The sequence below is a fragment of the Carcharhinus amblyrhynchos genome, chromosome 30 (genome assembly GCF_965287045.1).
Source record: "Carcharhinus amblyrhynchos chromosome 30, sCarAmb.v2.hapA, whole genome shotgun sequence".
NCBI classification, from domain to species: domain Eukaryota; kingdom Metazoa; phylum Chordata; class Chondrichthyes; order Carcharhiniformes; family Carcharhinidae; genus Carcharhinus; species Carcharhinus amblyrhynchos.
The window spans coordinates 33,122,796-33,140,284 of record NC_137353.1 but is presented as its reverse complement, the minus strand read 5'-3'; the positions used below and the strand labels follow the sequence as shown (position 1 = coordinate 33,140,284).

Genomic DNA, 17,489 nt, shown 5'->3' with positions numbered 1-17,489 from the left:
CTTGCTAGAAAACAGGGTGAAACTTCTTGCTTAATCTGTTAAAGTTTTTGAGATACTTAGCCTTTCTAGAGTAATTTTAAGGTAAATCAGACATCTTTCTGGTCTGAAAGTGGTGGCCTTAGACCCACTTACAAATTTGTGCAATAAAATGACCTGATCACGAAAGTCATTGTCTCTCAGGGTAGCTTTGATTTGCTGTACTTATTCATGAAGCTTACAAGGTGAGCAAATGGCTAGGCTTATTGACAGGATGCTGATTGGGAAAATCTTGCAACGTGTGGAGTTCCATGAATCCCAATATGCCTTTTTTGAAATTCATTCATGGGATGTGGGTGTTATTGGCTAGGCCAACATTCATTGCCCTTCCCTAATTGCCCTTGAGAAAGTGATGGTGTGCTGTCTTCTTGAACCACTGCAGTCCCTTTGATGTAGGTACACCCATAGTGCTGTGAGAGAGGGAGTTCTAGGATTTCTAGCCAATGACAGTGAAGGAACAACGATATATTTCCAAGTGAAGAAAATAAGTGGTTTGTGGGGGAACTTCCAGGTGTTGGTGTTCCCATTTATTTGCTGCCCTGGTTCTCCTAAAATCGAGATGTTAATGGTTGTGGAAGTGAAAGGTTCTGTCTGAGGAGCCTTGGTGAGTTCCTGCAGTGCATCTTGTAGGCAGCACGCACTGCTGTCACTGTTCAACAGTGGTGGAGGGAGTGAGTGTTTGTGGATGAGGTGCCGGTAAAGCAGACTTTTGTCCTGGGTGTTGTGGGAGTTGTACTCATCCAGTTACTTGCACAGGTGTGTATGGGTGTTAGGGAGGGGTATTACCTTTGGTGGGGGAACATGTTGCGCCCTTTCAGGGCAGTTTGTCCATCCTTTGTCCCCACCTGACACTCAGCTCTTAACTGTGGCTCCCCATAGCTGTTTGCATGCAACAGCAGCCACGCCCCGGGCAACAGCCTCGACAAGCTGGCTAAACCAGGTGAGGGTAGCCAACGGATCTCAACCCTTGGTGAGATAGGGCGATGTCTACCCCAGCATGTGAAGACAGAGTCCGGCGGATTGAGCGGATGAGACCAACAGAAGGTCAAGAAGGCAGTCTCTGCAACGTCGTGGAATGCGAAGAGCAGGACAAGATACAGAAGATGTCCTGGTCATCCACTGCACCCTCGTCCCACCTCCAGCCATCTTGACTCTTGTCTTGCCACTGGATCCAGATGGAAATTGGGAACAGAGAACAAGGCTGACGCTGCGCAACTCTCCCTCACTTTAATCCAAATCAAGCACTAGTTTCGACACCATCATCATCAACACCAGTGTCCTGTTCAACCCTTGAAGTCCCGTGGCGATGGGAGAACGACGAAGCAGCAGGTGTGGATACACTGGGAGCTGAAGTCACGGACTTGCACACAGGCGGCTCAGGTCTAATGGTCGTTTTCCGCTGACCGAAGCAGCAGTGGAACTCTGCGTCTACCTGGGCGACTGAGCAGTCCTCTTCAGGGACACACTGCTCACCTCCGTAGGATGAGGAAGGGGCTAGAAAAGGTGTCCTAAACATTGCCTGCTTCACTACACCCTGGCCAGTTTACTGCGGCTGGCAGGGCTCCCATCTTGTGGTCGAACACACAATACAAGGTGACACCTCTCACTGTTGGCACTTGGAACGTGCGCATGCTTTTGGACAATCCTCCAGCAGACAGACCAGAGAGAAGAACAGCCTTAGTTGCTGGAGAGCTTGCAAGATACATTGTCATTGCAGCCCAGAGCGAAACTTGTCTTGCCAACATAGGTCAGTTGACTGAAACTGGAGGTGGATACGCCTTTTCTCTGGAGCGGTCATGGCAGCAATGAGCATCATGATGCTGGAGTTGGATTCGCCATCAGGAGTCACCTTGTTCGGAAACTTAGTCTACCCAAGGGTGTGAACGACCGGCTTATGACATTGCAGCTTCCGCTACAGAACAGAAGTCAAGCCACCCTGATCAGCACCTATGCCCCCACAATGAACAACTTGGACGAGATGAAAGCCAAGTTCTACAAAGCACTAGACACCGTACTATCAGCAGACAGCAGTCCCGACAAGCTGATCTTGCTTGGCAATTTCAGTGCAAGAGTAGGGTGTGGAGGCAGGGAGTCATTGGGAGGCATGGAGTGGGCAAGTGTAACAGTAACGACCTACTCTTAATGAAGACCTGTGCAGCACATGACCTCCTCATCACCAACACAACCTTCCATCTGCCTACCCGTAACAAGACCTCCTGGATGCGCGCACGCACACGCACGCACGCACGCACACACACACACACACACACACACACACACACACACACACACACACACCCCTGCCGATCTAAGCATTGGCATCTTATCAACTATGTCATTGTCAGGAGAAAAGACAGGCAGGATGTCAGAGTAACCAAGGCCATGTGTGGTGCTGACTGCTGGACAGATCACAGGCTCATCCTCTCCAAAATGAGGCTCCACATCAGACCCAAGAGGCGACCACAAGGAAGCAAGGTTATGAAAAGAATTGGCCAAGCTAAAGAACCCCAGCATAGCTTCAGCACTGGCTGAAGACTTAGAAATCAAGCTTGCTGATGTACACCTCGCAGGCAGCGCTGAGGATGACTGGGAACGCTTCAGGGATGCTATCCATACATCTGTGCTGAAGACGCTTGGGCCCTCCACCTTCAAACAGCATGATTGGTTTGATGAGAATGATGAGGTACAGGCTCTACCTGTTGAAAAGCACTGTCTTCATTGGGCCTGTCAGAATGACCCATCTTCAGCTGCCAAGAAAAATGCTTTTACCAGTGCTCGCAGGACAGTCCAGAATAAATTGCATAGGGATACGCTGACAGAAACAACTTGAAACGGTTCTATGAAGCCCTCAACACACTCTATGGACCTCAATCTCTCGGGAGTTCACCCCTCCTGAGTATAGATGGTACAATTCTCATTACAGAGAAGGCTCGGGTCCTGCAGAGATGGGCTGACCACTTTGAAGTTGTCCCCAACCGACCATCATCTATTAATGATGAGGCAATAGACAGGATTCCCCAGGTTGATGTCAACAGCGCCATGGATGACCCACCGGTAGTAGCCGAAGTCATGAAAGCTGTCAGCCAGCTATGCAGGGGCAGATGCCATACCCGCAGACATCTATAAAGCTGCTGGTCCTGCACTTACCGAGAAGCTGACAGAGTTGTTCCAGGCCTTTTGGAAGCAAGGAACCATTCCTCAGGAACTTAAAGATGCTTCCATCGTACACCTCTACAAGAGGAAGGATAATTGGCAAGTATGCGACAACCACCGAGGAATCTTGCTGCTCTCCATCACAAGAAAAACTCTCGCAAGAGTCCTGCTAAATCATTTGGTCACTCATCTGGAGCTGGGCCTGCTTCCAGAGTCAGTGTGGCTTCCGCAAAGGTCGTGGGACTACTGACATGATTTTTGCTGCGCGCCAACTTCAGGAGAAGTGTCAGGAGCAGAATCGCGAGCTCTACGCAACCTTTGTTGACCTCGCAAAAGCCTTCGACACTGTAAGCCGACGAGGCCTGTGGAGGATCATGCCAAAGTTCAGCTGCCCCCCCAAATTCATTCAGGTGGTATGCAGTTGCATGATGGCCAGAGTACTGAATGGCAGAGAATCCTCTGAGGCATTCCCAGTCACCAGTGGTGTCAAACAGGGCTCGTACCCACACTGTTCAGCATGATGTTTACTGCCTTGCTGAATGATGCCTTCCAGGACAGTGTTGCTGGAATCAGCCTCAAGTACAGAGTGGATGGGAAGCTCTTCAACCTGAGGCTATTACCAAAGTGAAAGAGACTGTTCTGAGAGATTTCCTCTTTGCCGATGACTGCGCCCTGTATGCTGGCTCAGAGCCAGAGATGCAAGTCAGTATGGACAAATTTTCCATGGCTTGTGACAACTTTGGACTCACCATCAACATTAAAAAGACCGAAGTCATGCATCAGTCTGCTCCTCACGCACTGTACACAGAACCCAAAATCACAAAGGGCAGAAACTACAGGCAGTGGACCAGTTCACTTATCTTGGCAGCACCCTCTCCCAAGCAGTGACTGTGTTTACAGAAGTTAACTGCAGAATAGCAGAGGCAAGTTCTACTTTCGGTAGACTGCGCTCCATTGTATGGGAACGTCAAGGAATCAGCCCAGCAACAAAACCGAAGGTCTACAGTGCCGCAGTACTCACTACCCCGCTGTATGCCTGTGAAATGTGGACTGTGTATCGAAAGCATGCAAGACAGCTCAATCATTTCCACGACTTGTCTCCGTAAAATATTATGCATCCGATGGCAAGACAAAGTGCCAGACACTGAAGTTCTCTCTAGAGCAAGCCTACCATCAGTCCACACACTGCTGATGAGAGCGCAGACCTGGTGGGCAGGTCATGTCATCTGTACGTCAGATGAGCGCATACCCAAGCAGCTCCTTTTTGGGGAACTGCTGGAAGAGTTCCCATGGCGGGCAGAAAAAATGTTTCAAAGGCACACTCAAAGCCTCCCTGAAGTCACTTGACATTGACACGACCACCTGGGAAACGCTGGCACAAGACCGCCCTACCTGGCGCTGCCTCATCCACAAAGGCTGTCAAGCTTATGAAACAAGGTGCTTTGCTGAAGCACAACTTAAGCGCAAGCTGCGCAAGTCCAGAGCCACCAGTGCAACAATTACAATGTCTACACAAGTCTGTCCAATATGTGCCAGGACATTCAGTGCCCGAATCAGCCTGATCGGTCATCTTCGGACACACTGCAACTAGCCTCAAAATGACTAATGGTGTGGAGGTCCTCATCGATGATGATGGATGAACAACAACACTTGCACAAATTTGTCAGTGGGTCTAAGGCCACCACTTTCAGACCAGAAAGATTCCTAGCCTCTGACCTGTTTTTTTAGTCACAGTATTTCTGAGTGGTTTAGTTCCAGTCAATGCTAACCCCCAGAATGCTAATAATGGGGGATCCGGTGATAATGCCATTAAATGTCGAGAGGCAATATCGAATCTCTCTTGTTGGACGTATGTAACATTGATCAGTGAAAGTAAGCAGTAGTGAAGAACGCACCCACTAATAGATTTCTTAGTAGCACTTTGTGTTTGACTCTTCCATTTCAAAAGTGAATCTGAGTGCAGAACGGAGTGTGTTAAAATGTATAAGGAAATTCTTACACATGGTTGCAGATTCAAAGATTGCAAACATATCACCTACATATTGGAAATATGCAGGATTTTAAGGCTCAGAATGTCGACTATTAGATGTAATTCGGCGATTGGGCAGCGCTGACTCGGGTAAGTGAGCTCCTAGCTGCATTAACAGCCAACCTACGATAATCACTTGGGCTTGTAGCAAGGCTCATTTATGTTTGTTGGGAGTGGCATACATTCACACGTGGACTCGTTCTCTACAAACAGAATATGTTCAAGCTTGTGGCTTTTTGAATTTGAGGAGCTTAGGGGAGCTTATAGTTCCCTCTTGCTTTCTGCATGGCAATGTCTCAGCCAATCAGAGTTCACATGTCAACCGATCAGCAATCATTGTTGTGCTTGTTTGAAATTTGGCATTCTTCTGTTTAGTTGCCTTGAGTGCAGAGCAAATAACTTTTCTCCAAGTATTTCTTTTCAGCTCTGTTCAAGCTGTGTGCCATCAAATGGCTGTTCATCTACCTTGTCTTTAGCTCAAGGTTTTTGTATTATGCTATTGTAGATGAGTGGACGTTGGTTTCAAAATATTATTGAATGTTGTATCCTGTTACAACGTGACATAAATTTGCAGGAGCAAATAGGCCTGCCATTGTCTCACACAGTGTTTTTCTAAAGTATTGGTTGAAACCCATTTCTCTGGGCTGCAGAATTCAAATCAAGAAAGAACGACTTGTACTAAAACTGATTTTTCTTTTTGCTTTTGTGATAGTTCCGGCCCAGCGCAACTCCGTACATGGGGCCTCCCCAGCAGTATTCTGTCCAGCCACCACCTGGTCCATTCTATTCAGGGCCAGGTCCTGGTGACTTCACTACATATGGTAAGTGTTAAGTCGCTCACAGTGCTTGCTTTTATCTTTTAAATAACAATGACTTTTCTGCTTTTATTTCTAGCTCATTCACTTATTGCTTTTAAACATGTCTTTGCATCCCTGTTAGTGCTTAAACTGGTCTAGTGTGTTCTGAAAACAAGTGGAATATGTTTATCTCAAATGCTTGATTTGTAACTAAACTTTCCAAACTTAGTATTGAAAACGTGAAAGCTGGGAGCAAGATTGATGATTGTTCTGTCTTTGTAAACTTAAAATGGATTTGCCCTTTTTCCTTGATGTGGGTTGCCGTTTTTCCCCTATTACATTGGAGTTTTATTTGATAAACCAATTGAACATTTTTGTTGAGGCCACGTATTGCCATTCCTAGTTACCCTTAGAGTATTGGCTTCTTTCTGCAATCATTTTACACATGATCATTTCAAGAAGGCTTTAAATGACAGCCATGTCACCGAAGACTGGAATCGCATGTCCATCAGCCCTCGTGCATCAGTGGATCAGTTAATTTTTACAGAAATTTCTTCTCGAGTGCCAGCCCGTAAATTAGCAAACGTATTGTAGTTTGTTTCATAGTTTGCTGTAGTGAGATTTGAATTCATAATTTCATTGCAGGCTTGTAGCAAAGACTTTGCGTTATACCACTGTGGTGAAGTACTAGTGGCTACATGTCTGTCATTAGTGACATTGGTGAGAGCATCAAGAGTATTGCACAAGCAGTACACTCATGCATTATTAAACAATACTGTTTCCAGTGCTATATTTTCCTGTGTGGTTTAGCAGCAGAATTCATTTTTTAGATTTTTGCAGTCAGCATTACTTTGAGATGACTGGAGAGCGTATGCAATTTAATTTTCTGTGTAATTTACACTGTCCTGCAGACTTCCAAAAGTGATGTTGCCACACGTAATAATAGTTAATCAAGAGCTTTGTAAAGACATGTAATTTGTGCACAAGATTTGTAATTGCACATGCTGCTGCATTCTGAAGATAATTTATGCAGTTTCTGCAGAATATTTTCAAAGCAACACTGCTATTTGTCATCGTTCAGTAAACGTAATGTTTGACATCTGCTATATTACTGCCAGCTGAAATATTTTAATTTCACAAGCAGATAAAGGTGCACAGTGATAGATAACAAGGCAAAATTACTTAGATGTCTCATTGCTGCTTGTGAGTTTACGTGGCCTGCTCTCCCATTATTTAATTTTTAGTAAACCACAGAATCTGGTGTGGTTCTCCAGCAGCACATTCAATGAGTGTGGAGGAGAATAATGGATACCTGTAAAGATGACCAGGCAATCTAATCACAAAGCTAGATATTCTCATTCAAGCAGTTTTAATCTTGAATCATGCCAAGGACCTTTTTGTAATAATCTGTATTGTGAATTTTACAGGTTGATTTTACTCACTATTTTTACCAGTATCAGCTTTCTGTGCTTACACCACTGCCCACTGCAAGATTGCTTATGGCCTAATCACTGCAAGCTGTTGAGATGATTAGTAGGAAATCAGTTCATAAAAATGCTCTGGAGAGGGTAATTTATACCCTTGTGACTTTCAAACGAAAATGCCAGAAAGCTTCAGGCGACAGGTGAAAGATTTGATCTGCTTTTAAGACAGCTGAAGTCCAAAATTAGTGCTCACATCATTCCCATTTGTTAGTACGTATATCATTTTTTTGACCTGAACCAAATAAAATAGTCCACTTTTCTGTGGGTTTGTAAATGTCTTTGTACATCTAAACTGAAATGATGTAGAACAGTGTGTGCTTTAGCTTTTGTTGTTTTTATTTGGTTTTAAAGCATATTTGGTTGATTTTCTCATGTTCTGAACTGAGATGAAGAACCTGAAAGTAATTGAGGTCTTTGGGTCCACACACACATGTTTATTAGCATTTGGATAAAGAGTGATTCCAAGATTTTATAATCCTTAAACTAACAGCAAGTCCAGGAAAATTTTTCTTTCCTGGGGATTATGCTGTGATGCTTGGGGAAAGAAACAAATTTCACTAATAAAGCAACCAATTTAAAAATAATCCTGTGTGTGTCAGATCTGCATTTGAAGCATTTAATTTTAATTTGGCATTATTTCTGTATCCCCTGTCATGTTCTTCCCTAATTTCTGATTGCCTATTTTCCTTCCTAGTTAATCTAATTTAACTATCTTTCTAATTGTTTTAAAATTTTAAAACTTAGTTAGAAATCCTTCAACTTTCAACAGCTGAAATGTATATTGAAGGAAAGGATTTTCTTTGGTTCATCAAAAACCCTGAATAAAAATGAAGATTGATACAATCTCTGATGCAGGGCAGAAGTGAAATGGGCAATGCTGAGTGTTGTGAAATCTAGTTAGTAGCCCTAGGAGAAATTGTATTCCTTTTCACCCTAATTTATGAAACCATCATTTCTACATCAGTTCCAAAGGTTGCATAAGTTTTGCTGTGCATTTCTGTTAGTTAACAATAAGTCTGTTTTGCATTGTGCAACCGGATAAGTGATTAGAATTAAAAGTCTTCAACTTGGAAGTATGACCTGAAAGCTACTATCCTATGAGAAGCCTCCATACTGGTCAGGCTGGTATCTTAGTTGAGACGCATTTGATCATATCCTGGGAAAGCAGGGTTCCGGTGAAACTCGTGACCATTTTGCCACTGTCCTATTCTTACTGTTCGTGGGAAATATCCTCACACATTAAGATGTAGTTGGCCACCCATTGGCAGTCCACAGGGATCAAAGAAATATGGTTCTCTGATGTATTTGGATGTGCTCACAATAGTGTACTGGAAATACTGGGGGTCTGTATCCACCTGACAGTTGGGGAGCTTGGCATCATTTTCTCTTGATTTTTCTGCACAACTCTGTAGAATGTTGGAGACATATAGTGATAGAAAGTAATATAGCCTGTGGTCCTCCATCTGGAAAAGTATAGGTAATTCCATAAAGTGAAGTAAAATGAATAGTCAGAATTGCCCAGTGGTTTTGTCCTTCTAACACGTGGCAGAGACCCAAGTATGGTGAAAGAAATCAAGGCCTTGAGCTCAACCAAAAAAGTCCTCTTCTGATATTTACAAATCTGCATTGTAGCTAGCCTAGGACAAAAAAGTAAATTTTCCTACAACCGTAATGGGTGGAAAAAGTATAAATCAGTTATTCCTGCCTTTTAAAAATCATCTAGAGGCTCAAAAAAATAAAAGGATACATAGATTAACTGTGAATGCTCATTGCAAAAAGTTTTGTGGCCATGTTTTAATTTTGGACTTCTGTTATGCAAGCAATGCTATCATTGCCACTGGGCTTGCAACTATGATAGTGAGACCTGCCTTAGACACCTGATGTACTTATTATGTAGTCATAATGTTATATCATCCACTTATGTCAAATGAACAGCTTCTTCGCTTTCTTATGTTTATGCCCTGTTTGTAACTTTCTATTCGCTGTTTGTCCACACCCCCCAACGGACCGGACCCAGGTTCGCTGGATTCTGCACCGAGGACAGATAGGTGGATATGTGCTTCGATCCCAGACAGTGCCAGTACCATTGGTGAAAATTCAAACTAAGGCAGCAGAAAGAAAATAATTACCTGCTTTTTGTTTATGTTTCAGACAAACACTTGATCGATATTTTTTAAACAAAATGCTATTTAAAAAAGAGTCACCCAATAGTTGCTGGAATCATCACTGCCACTCTTGCCACATTTCCAAGGCCAGGTGCTGAAATGTGATCTTTCTTTGCTTAGCCTTGGCTAAGCAATGAGCAGCAGGGAGTATTGGGACCCGAGGCTAAACAAATTTATGTTCTGTTTCATGCCTAGCCTCAGAAACAAGGCGCAGAGGGTGGCCCCAATCAGGAGTTCAGCCACTGTGTGGTGAGTTTTTAAAAAAAAAAGTCGCTTTCTTGTTTTAATATATTTATGGATAGGCATGTATATTTTAAACAGATAATTGAGGAAAATATTGTAGGGTTTCGTCCATTGATAGAAAGATATATATATATATATATATATAGCCATTTATTTCCTTTCTCTTCGATACTTGTAATTCCAAGTTTTTAAGAAAAGACAAGTGACCTCCTCCGAGCTTCTGCCTCCAGGCAGAGAGAGAGCGAGCGAGAAGAATCTGGGAAGTTAGCCCCCACCCCCCAATGCTGAGCCTAAGTTTTGCATTTCACTACTGGATAGAAAGGTGGGATTTGAGAATTTGTGGGGGCTATTTTAACTTTCAAGCAACAGCATATTAACCCCTGAGCACTTCACTCCAAGCCTTGGTTTTTGTAAACCAATGATTGTTATTTGGATCGCTGTATTAATACAAACTATCTTACATAATTTGCAGCTTCTTTTGTAATTTCCTTCCAAATGGGTTTTCTCACGTGCATTAAATGGTTCTTTGACATCAGATTAGTTCACTTTCTCTTGGGTTGACTACTCTTGTCACAGAAGGAACAAAAAAAAAATGCAGTGAGGAGGTTATTTTATGCAATGTAATTGTACTCAGTGTTTTCAATTCTTGAGCTGTGGACCTCTGGTAAGGGAGTTTGCCAAAGAATGTTTATGTAGTTTAGAGATTTTGAGACTAATGGGAGTGTTGCAGGAATTTGAAAGTACCTAAAGGCAGAGATCAAAAATACTTCTTCAAGTTGATGGTTCAGTTCAATCCACGATAATTTATTTAGATGTTGCGTGAATACCTGACTGTGCCTCTCTTCCATTCCTCCTCCATGTTTTCTTTCCTCGCTTATCTTCCTCTTTCTCCTCTCCGGGCTTTTGTCAACGTTATTTTCAAGTCTTTGGTTTGACTGTTATTTTTATCCCATTCCTTGGGCTGACAGAGACAGTTGGTTATCAGGGAGAGTTGAGCTGAATTTTGGAATGTTAGCCTATAAGGTGGTGCTGAATCAGTGGGCTGAGTGCGTCTTTAACTTCTGATTGGATGCCTTGCTCATAACTGAGTGGCTCTTTCACTTTTATTTTACTTATTGTTTGGAAACAGAATGGAGTAGCTTGTTTGGCCACTTGAGACAACAGTTAGATTGAATCATGTGTCTTTGGGCCTGGACTGGCCTAACTGGATAAGGATGTCAAATTTCCTTCCCTGAAGGACATTGGCAAACCAGTTGGGTTTTTATATTGCCTAATAACTTCACTTTTACCGATTGAAGGTTTTTCAAGTTCTCATTGCCATGGCAGGACTTAACACAATCTCTGGATTACTAGTACTATAGCCGAATGATTGCTAAACTATATTGTAATGGAGGCTTAGTTTAAAGTCTTATCCAAAAGACAGTAGTTGCAATATTGTAATACTCTCAATATGGCTGTGCTGGAATCTGAACTACTGTTCTTGAAATAGAGCGTTAACATAGAACTTTCTCAACACAGGTGACAGTGCCATTGCCCAAACCAAGCTAGAACACATTTTGTTTGTGGATGCACAATGCAGGGCTGTTGTGATGGCAGTTATGTTGCCATTGAAATAATTTTTTGGAAAATGTGTTTGGCTGCTTTCGTAATGGAAAAACCAGTCAGTAATAGGGCGACAGTGATATTTCTGGGATCTGATATGTCGGGCAGTGAAACTTGCAGGTTTGAAAATCCGTAGTATATGACATTTGATCAGTTGTGGCTAGGCTGTTGTGGCACTGAGAGGTTAAAGCAATTGCAACACCTGACTATATGTTCACCCAGATACAATACTAAATTAAGTATATCCAAAGCTAGATGTTTGAATGGACTAAATTAGTTACTATATGCAGTTAAGGCACTAAATGCTGTTATGTTTTCACGATTGCACATTACAAAGGTAGGGTACTTGCAACATTAATTATTTTTCCATCATCTTTCCAAAAATTCACAAAAATACAAAAAATCATAGTGGTCTGGAATTATCCTTCCAAGCATTTTACTGTCATTTCTCTATACGGAGTGATCAACTAGTGTAAGATGTGAGCTGTCAGTTCCTGCAGAGGATCCTTCTGGTCCTAGTTGTTAATTAGGTAATGTTGAAACTGTGTGAATACACAGCCACATGGAACCATGCTGGAGTCACATTTAACACAAAGGAAAATGGTTTCATTGTTGGAGGCTAATCTTTTCAGTCTCAGAGCGTTTCTGTAGGAGTTCCTTTGAATAATGTTAGAGGCCCAACCAATTTCAGCTCCTTCATCCATCTATCATAAGATCAGAAATTGAGAGATTTGCTGCTGATCGCATTCAATTCAATTTGCAACTTTTCAGGTAATGAAGCAGTCCATGTCCAGGCCTTGATACACATAGGCAATGTTCTGGCTTGGGCTGGTATGTTTAATTTGATTTATTATTGTCGTATGTGTCAGTATGCAGTGAAATGTATTATTTCTTGCATGCTATACAGACAAAATACAGAGAAGGAGAGGAGAGACTGCAGAAATTAGTGTTACAGTCATGGCTAGGGTGTAGAGAAAGATCATATCTTTGACAGCTTCCCAGTTTTGACAGTCATCTGGACTCGAACATCAGCTCTTTTCTCTCCTTACAGATGCTGCCAGACCTGCTGTGATTTCCCATCATTTTGGTTGTAAAGAAAGATCAACTTTAGTGTGAGATAGGTCCATTCAAAAGTCTGACGGCAGCAGGGAAGAAACTGTTCTTGAGTCGTTTGGTACATGCCCTCAGACTTCTGTATTTTCTTCCTGTCAGAAGAAGGTGGAAGAGAGTATGTCTGGGGTACATAGGGTCCTTAATTATGCTGGCTGTTTTTCTGAGGCAATGGGAAGTGTAGACAGAGTCAGCGGATAGGAGGCTGGTTTACGTGATACACGGGGCTTCATTTACGATCCTTTGTAATTTCTTCCAGTCTTGGGCAGAGCAGGAGCCATACCAAGCTGTGATACAACCAGAGAGAATGCTTTCTACAAAAGTTCTGTAAAAGTTGGTGAGCGTTGTAGCAGGCATGCCAAATTTCCTTAGTCTTCTGAGAAAGTAGAGACGTTGGTAGGCTTAACTATAGTGTTGGCATGGGGGGGTGCCCAGGACAGGTTGTGGGTGATCTGGACACCTAAAAACTTGAAGCTCTCGACCATTTCTATTCGTCCCCATTGATGTAGGCAGGGGCATGTTCTACACTACGTTTCCTGAAGTCCTGATCTCCTTTGTTTTGTTGACATTGAGGGAGAGATTATTGTCGTTGCACCAGTTCATCAGATTCTCTCTCTCTTTCCAGTAAGTTGCAGACGGTGACCCTATTTAACAAGAGCAAATTGAACCCAAGAATCAAAATATTCGATGGCATTACTGTTTTCTAAATCTTCCATCAATGTGGTGGTCACCATTGACCAGAAGCTTAACTAGAACAGCCACAGAAATGCTGTGGTGACAAGAGCAGGTCAGAGGCTTGGTATTTTGGGCAAGGCCACACACACACACACACACACACACACACACACACACACACACCGCCCCCCCCCCCCCCCCCCCCCTCCCAAAGTCTGGTCAGGGGTTGGACTACTTTCCACTTTCCTGACTGAGTGTAGGAGGTATAGTTCCAACGATCAAAGCTCAACATCCAGACAAAACAACCCAGTTGATTGGCATCCCATCCCACCTTGGCTGTGACATGTATGATCTATAAGATACACCACATTAACTCATTAAGCCTTCTTTGGTAGCATTTATCTAACCTGTGACCTCTGCCAAGATCAAGGTCAACGAATGCATGAAAACATCACTCCCAGCAAGTTCCCCTTCAAGTCACTGTTCCTTCTCTGTCAATCCTCGAATTCTCTACTTAACACTTGGGAAGTACTTCCATTGCATGGACTGCAGCTGCTTAAGAAGGTAGCTCCCCCTTAAAGGGTTCCAGAAATGCTTACGTTCCATAAATTAATAGAAAAAAATCTTCCTCTGTACAGCATGCTTTTTGGTAGGCATATCGCAGTTGCCTCTGCTAGAAATGGTGCTGATCTGCAGAATTCCTATTGAATCACTTGCTGAAACCCTGTTGCTGATACCAACTATAGATTTTCCCACTGAGAATGAAGACCTGAAACAATTTTCTTTTCTGAGAGATGAACAGTAATTGCAGATCTCTTGGGCAGTTGTTTGCAAACATTACCTTGATCGGTCTGCTGGGCTTTTCATTAAATGTAAAGTGGGTGTCACTGTGAGCAAAATGTGAACTAATTTGAAATCTCCAGTTGCAATTCAATTCGCTAAACCTCCCTCATCTAAATGTTCTCATTTCATCTTGGCGATGGTGACTTGTATACAAGGGTATAATTTTGTAAATATTGGCAATTCTTTTATATCACCCTCAAGTAGCTATTTTTCATTTGGGAGTAGATGGCAAATGTTTCTCTGCTACTCCAGCGTGCCTTTGTTGCTACAGCCTAGAGACAAAGACCAAATGCTTTGCTGCTGCTTTCAATGTGGTTAGTTAATTTAACAAAGACCAGGAATTAAGCTTTTGGTCTATATGATTGCATATGTTTACTTGGATAAAATAGTTTAGTTAGAGGCACTTTGGAATATTTATTAAGTTCTTTCTGTAAGAACAAAACACAGGCTGACTATTAGTTTTGACCTTAGGCATTGCACAGTGAGTATACACGGGTGAAAGTGCTCTGGTGGCGAGGGCTATCTACAGCTGTATTTCTGGCACATTGCCTGCCTTGGAGCTGATATCTGTGAGAATACATTGCTGTGAGTCAGCTGGTCGTGTCAGAAAAGTTCAAAGATCAGACTTGCAAAGAATGAGCTGATGTGGCTAGGCGCCAGAGTTTAGAAAATCCTGTGCTTCATTGTGTGAAGGTGAATAGTTATATAAATCTGCCAGACTCCCTGTGTGCAGTTTATGTTGAAACGATAATCACTGGTTCAGTGTCCTACTAATAATGCAGGCAGCAGCTCTTGATTTCATGCACTCATGCAATCTTCTGAATACGGAAGTACGGTGTCCTCGCATATAATGGTGGTAGTACTTGTAGCTTAATACAAGATGAAAAGGTTGTGACAAGTAGTAAACTGTACAGGGATGTCAATGATATCTGTAAGACTTTGAACTCTGATCTGAACCTTTTCTGCTGTGAACCTGCTGATCCAAGTGAGGTTTTCTTTATTCTCACTGGACCATAAAAAATAGAGCAGACAGCTTTTCAGCACTACTTTGTTTATGATATTAGGTTATGCATCACTTCCATTATTATGACTCCATCTGGATTAGTTTGGCAATCCTGTAGACTGATCGCTTCTGGTTTAAGAATGACTGTTGATGAGGGAAGACAGATGAATGAAGAGAGTGAAAATAATTAGTCTGGGAAGTGAGTGAATAAGTTACAGGAAAAAGATACAGCTATTCCTATTTAAAATGGAAAAATGCCCCACAGTTCTTCATGGGTGAAAAATGGGTGGGTGCTATCATGTGACTATATACAGTGGAATGTGATTGTAGTGTAAATTAAGGAAGGTTTCACTTAATATATGGCGAATCCATCAACAAGAACGTAACTGTGTGAAAGGACGAGAAGCACCAAGATATGTTCAGAGATGTGTTTCAGTATTTCCCCGTAATCCTCATTATCTTTTGCTCCCTAAACCTGTTTGCTAATTAAGCAGACATATCCTGTTTTTTGTCCTGCATCCTCACCATTTTGTACTGCTGCTGTAATTGACTCTGAGCTGTAATTGTTTTAGTCACACCTGTGGCCCTTTTGTCCCGAAAACAGAGTTTCTGTAGTCTTACCATACGTGTTGTGCATTATATTCAGGATCCATGAAGTGTGCAGCACCCCAAAGTCAATTCCTATGACTAGCCCCGTCAAATAATATGGCAAGAGAATATAGATTCCATCGCTTTTTGCCAAGTGGCTTATACATTCCAGTTTTCTTTTAAAGCAGCATTTTGTGTTTTTGTTTTAAGAAAAGCACATAGATTTAGATAACAGTATTTGAACTACAGACTTGGAGGCTGTGGTGAAGGGAAGAGCAGGAACTGAAGCAAACTGCTGCAACAGTCCTACATACTTATCACAACTATCCTCCAGCTATTATTAGTGCCATCAGTAACCAGCTAATTCATGCTCTGGTCAGTAGCATCAGCAACCAAAGTTTTAATTAAAAATAGACTTTTTCAGCAATATAACCGTACATCTGCAACGGAGAGGCACCAGCCAAATATTGGTGACTGACCTTTGCATTCACTAATTCAGAAGTTATCACTGTCGTTTTGCCCACACCTTCCTTTGAAACAACTCCATCTTTTAATCTGTTCATGCACGACACTGATCCATCCAAAAGATTGTAATTGTGAGTTTTGGAGGAAAGACAAAACAGTAGCAACCTATGTAACCACACACCCAAGTAAGAATGGCAGAAATATTGTGGGGAACTAGATACATAGAACCTGTTTCTCATTCTGTGGCTGGGATAGGTTCCATGTCTATTTAATCAGAGAGTCCTGGGGCCCTGATGCAGCATTCTGCTTTTGTGTCCCTTATCTATCTTGGCAGTGGACATCTCAGCATTGCATGTTTGATTCTGTTGTCATCTTGATGTGAAGAGACTTCTAAGCTCTCTGCATCTAGAGGACTCAGCCTGCAATTGAATTGGGAGTGGCAACTTAAAACCAAAGCATGTGAGATTTAGAAAGTCTGAAAGTTCCTTCCATCAAAATTGCACAGCAGCGATGATGAATTCTAATGTGCTTTCTCTTTTACCAGCACCATCCTATTACAGTCAACCTGTGTATTCGCCGTCTGCACCTTTGATAGTGCCTACGCAACCGCCACCACCTCCAACAAAGAGGGAAAAGAAAACGGTATGACGTGCCCATGTGCTGCTTCCTTTCCTGAATGTGTGCAGATGAGTGAAATTAAGGTTTAATTCATAACACGCCAATCGCAACTATCTTGACACAACTTTGGGAAAATTGTTCAGCTATTTAGTTATGTGTCTAGTGTTCAATGTGAAGATTTTAATATGCAGTTGATGTAGGCTGAATTTGTCAATTTGAAAGCATTCAGTAGTCTCCATCTGTCATTTTGTCCAAAAAATGTCTTTTTTTATTAGCATAATAGAGGCAGCACAGACATAGCAGAGTGAATTTGCTGGCTTCTGCCCACAAAGTGGAAATATGTAAAAAGTGTAATCATTGCATTTTTGTGATTCAGTACCTGTGAAGGAAGGGGAGCTTTCTATCTAGCTGAGTGATTTCAAGGAGTGATGGGATATTGTGTTGCTTTAAATGGTGGAAGTTTGATGCCACCTGTGCACCTAGGTTTCCTATAGAATTAGCCTGTGAGTGACTCCGCCTCAGTTTTGATGTAGTTGATTTTGCATCTTGAAATGCTTCCACAGAGATAACATCCTTCATTATTTTAGTGTGGCATTTAATTAGTGGGACTGATGAGGCCAGGTGTAGCTATCCAGAGCTTGATATTCATGAGGACAGTGGGCCATCAGCAGCAGTATT

At 42.4% G+C, this 17,489-nt stretch overlaps 1 protein-coding gene across 9 annotated transcripts in view; it reads left to right on the top strand.

The window, feature by feature from the left end:
* The window catches only part of LOC145360241 (eukaryotic translation initiation factor 4 gamma 3-like), a 338,012-nt gene that overhangs the window by 189,957 nt on the left and 130,566 nt on the right, over positions 1 to 17,489 (top strand). For all 9 annotated transcript variants that reach the window (XM_080215311.1, XM_080215316.1, XM_080215315.1 and 6 more), the window contains 3 exons: positions 5,931 to 6,039; positions 9,860 to 9,913; positions 16,738 to 16,835. In XM_080215311.1, the coding sequence (XP_080071437.1) occupies positions 5,931 to 6,039; positions 9,860 to 9,913; positions 16,738 to 16,835 (261 nt within the window). The remainder of the gene's footprint in view (positions 1 to 5,930; positions 6,040 to 9,859; positions 9,914 to 16,737; positions 16,836 to 17,489) is intronic.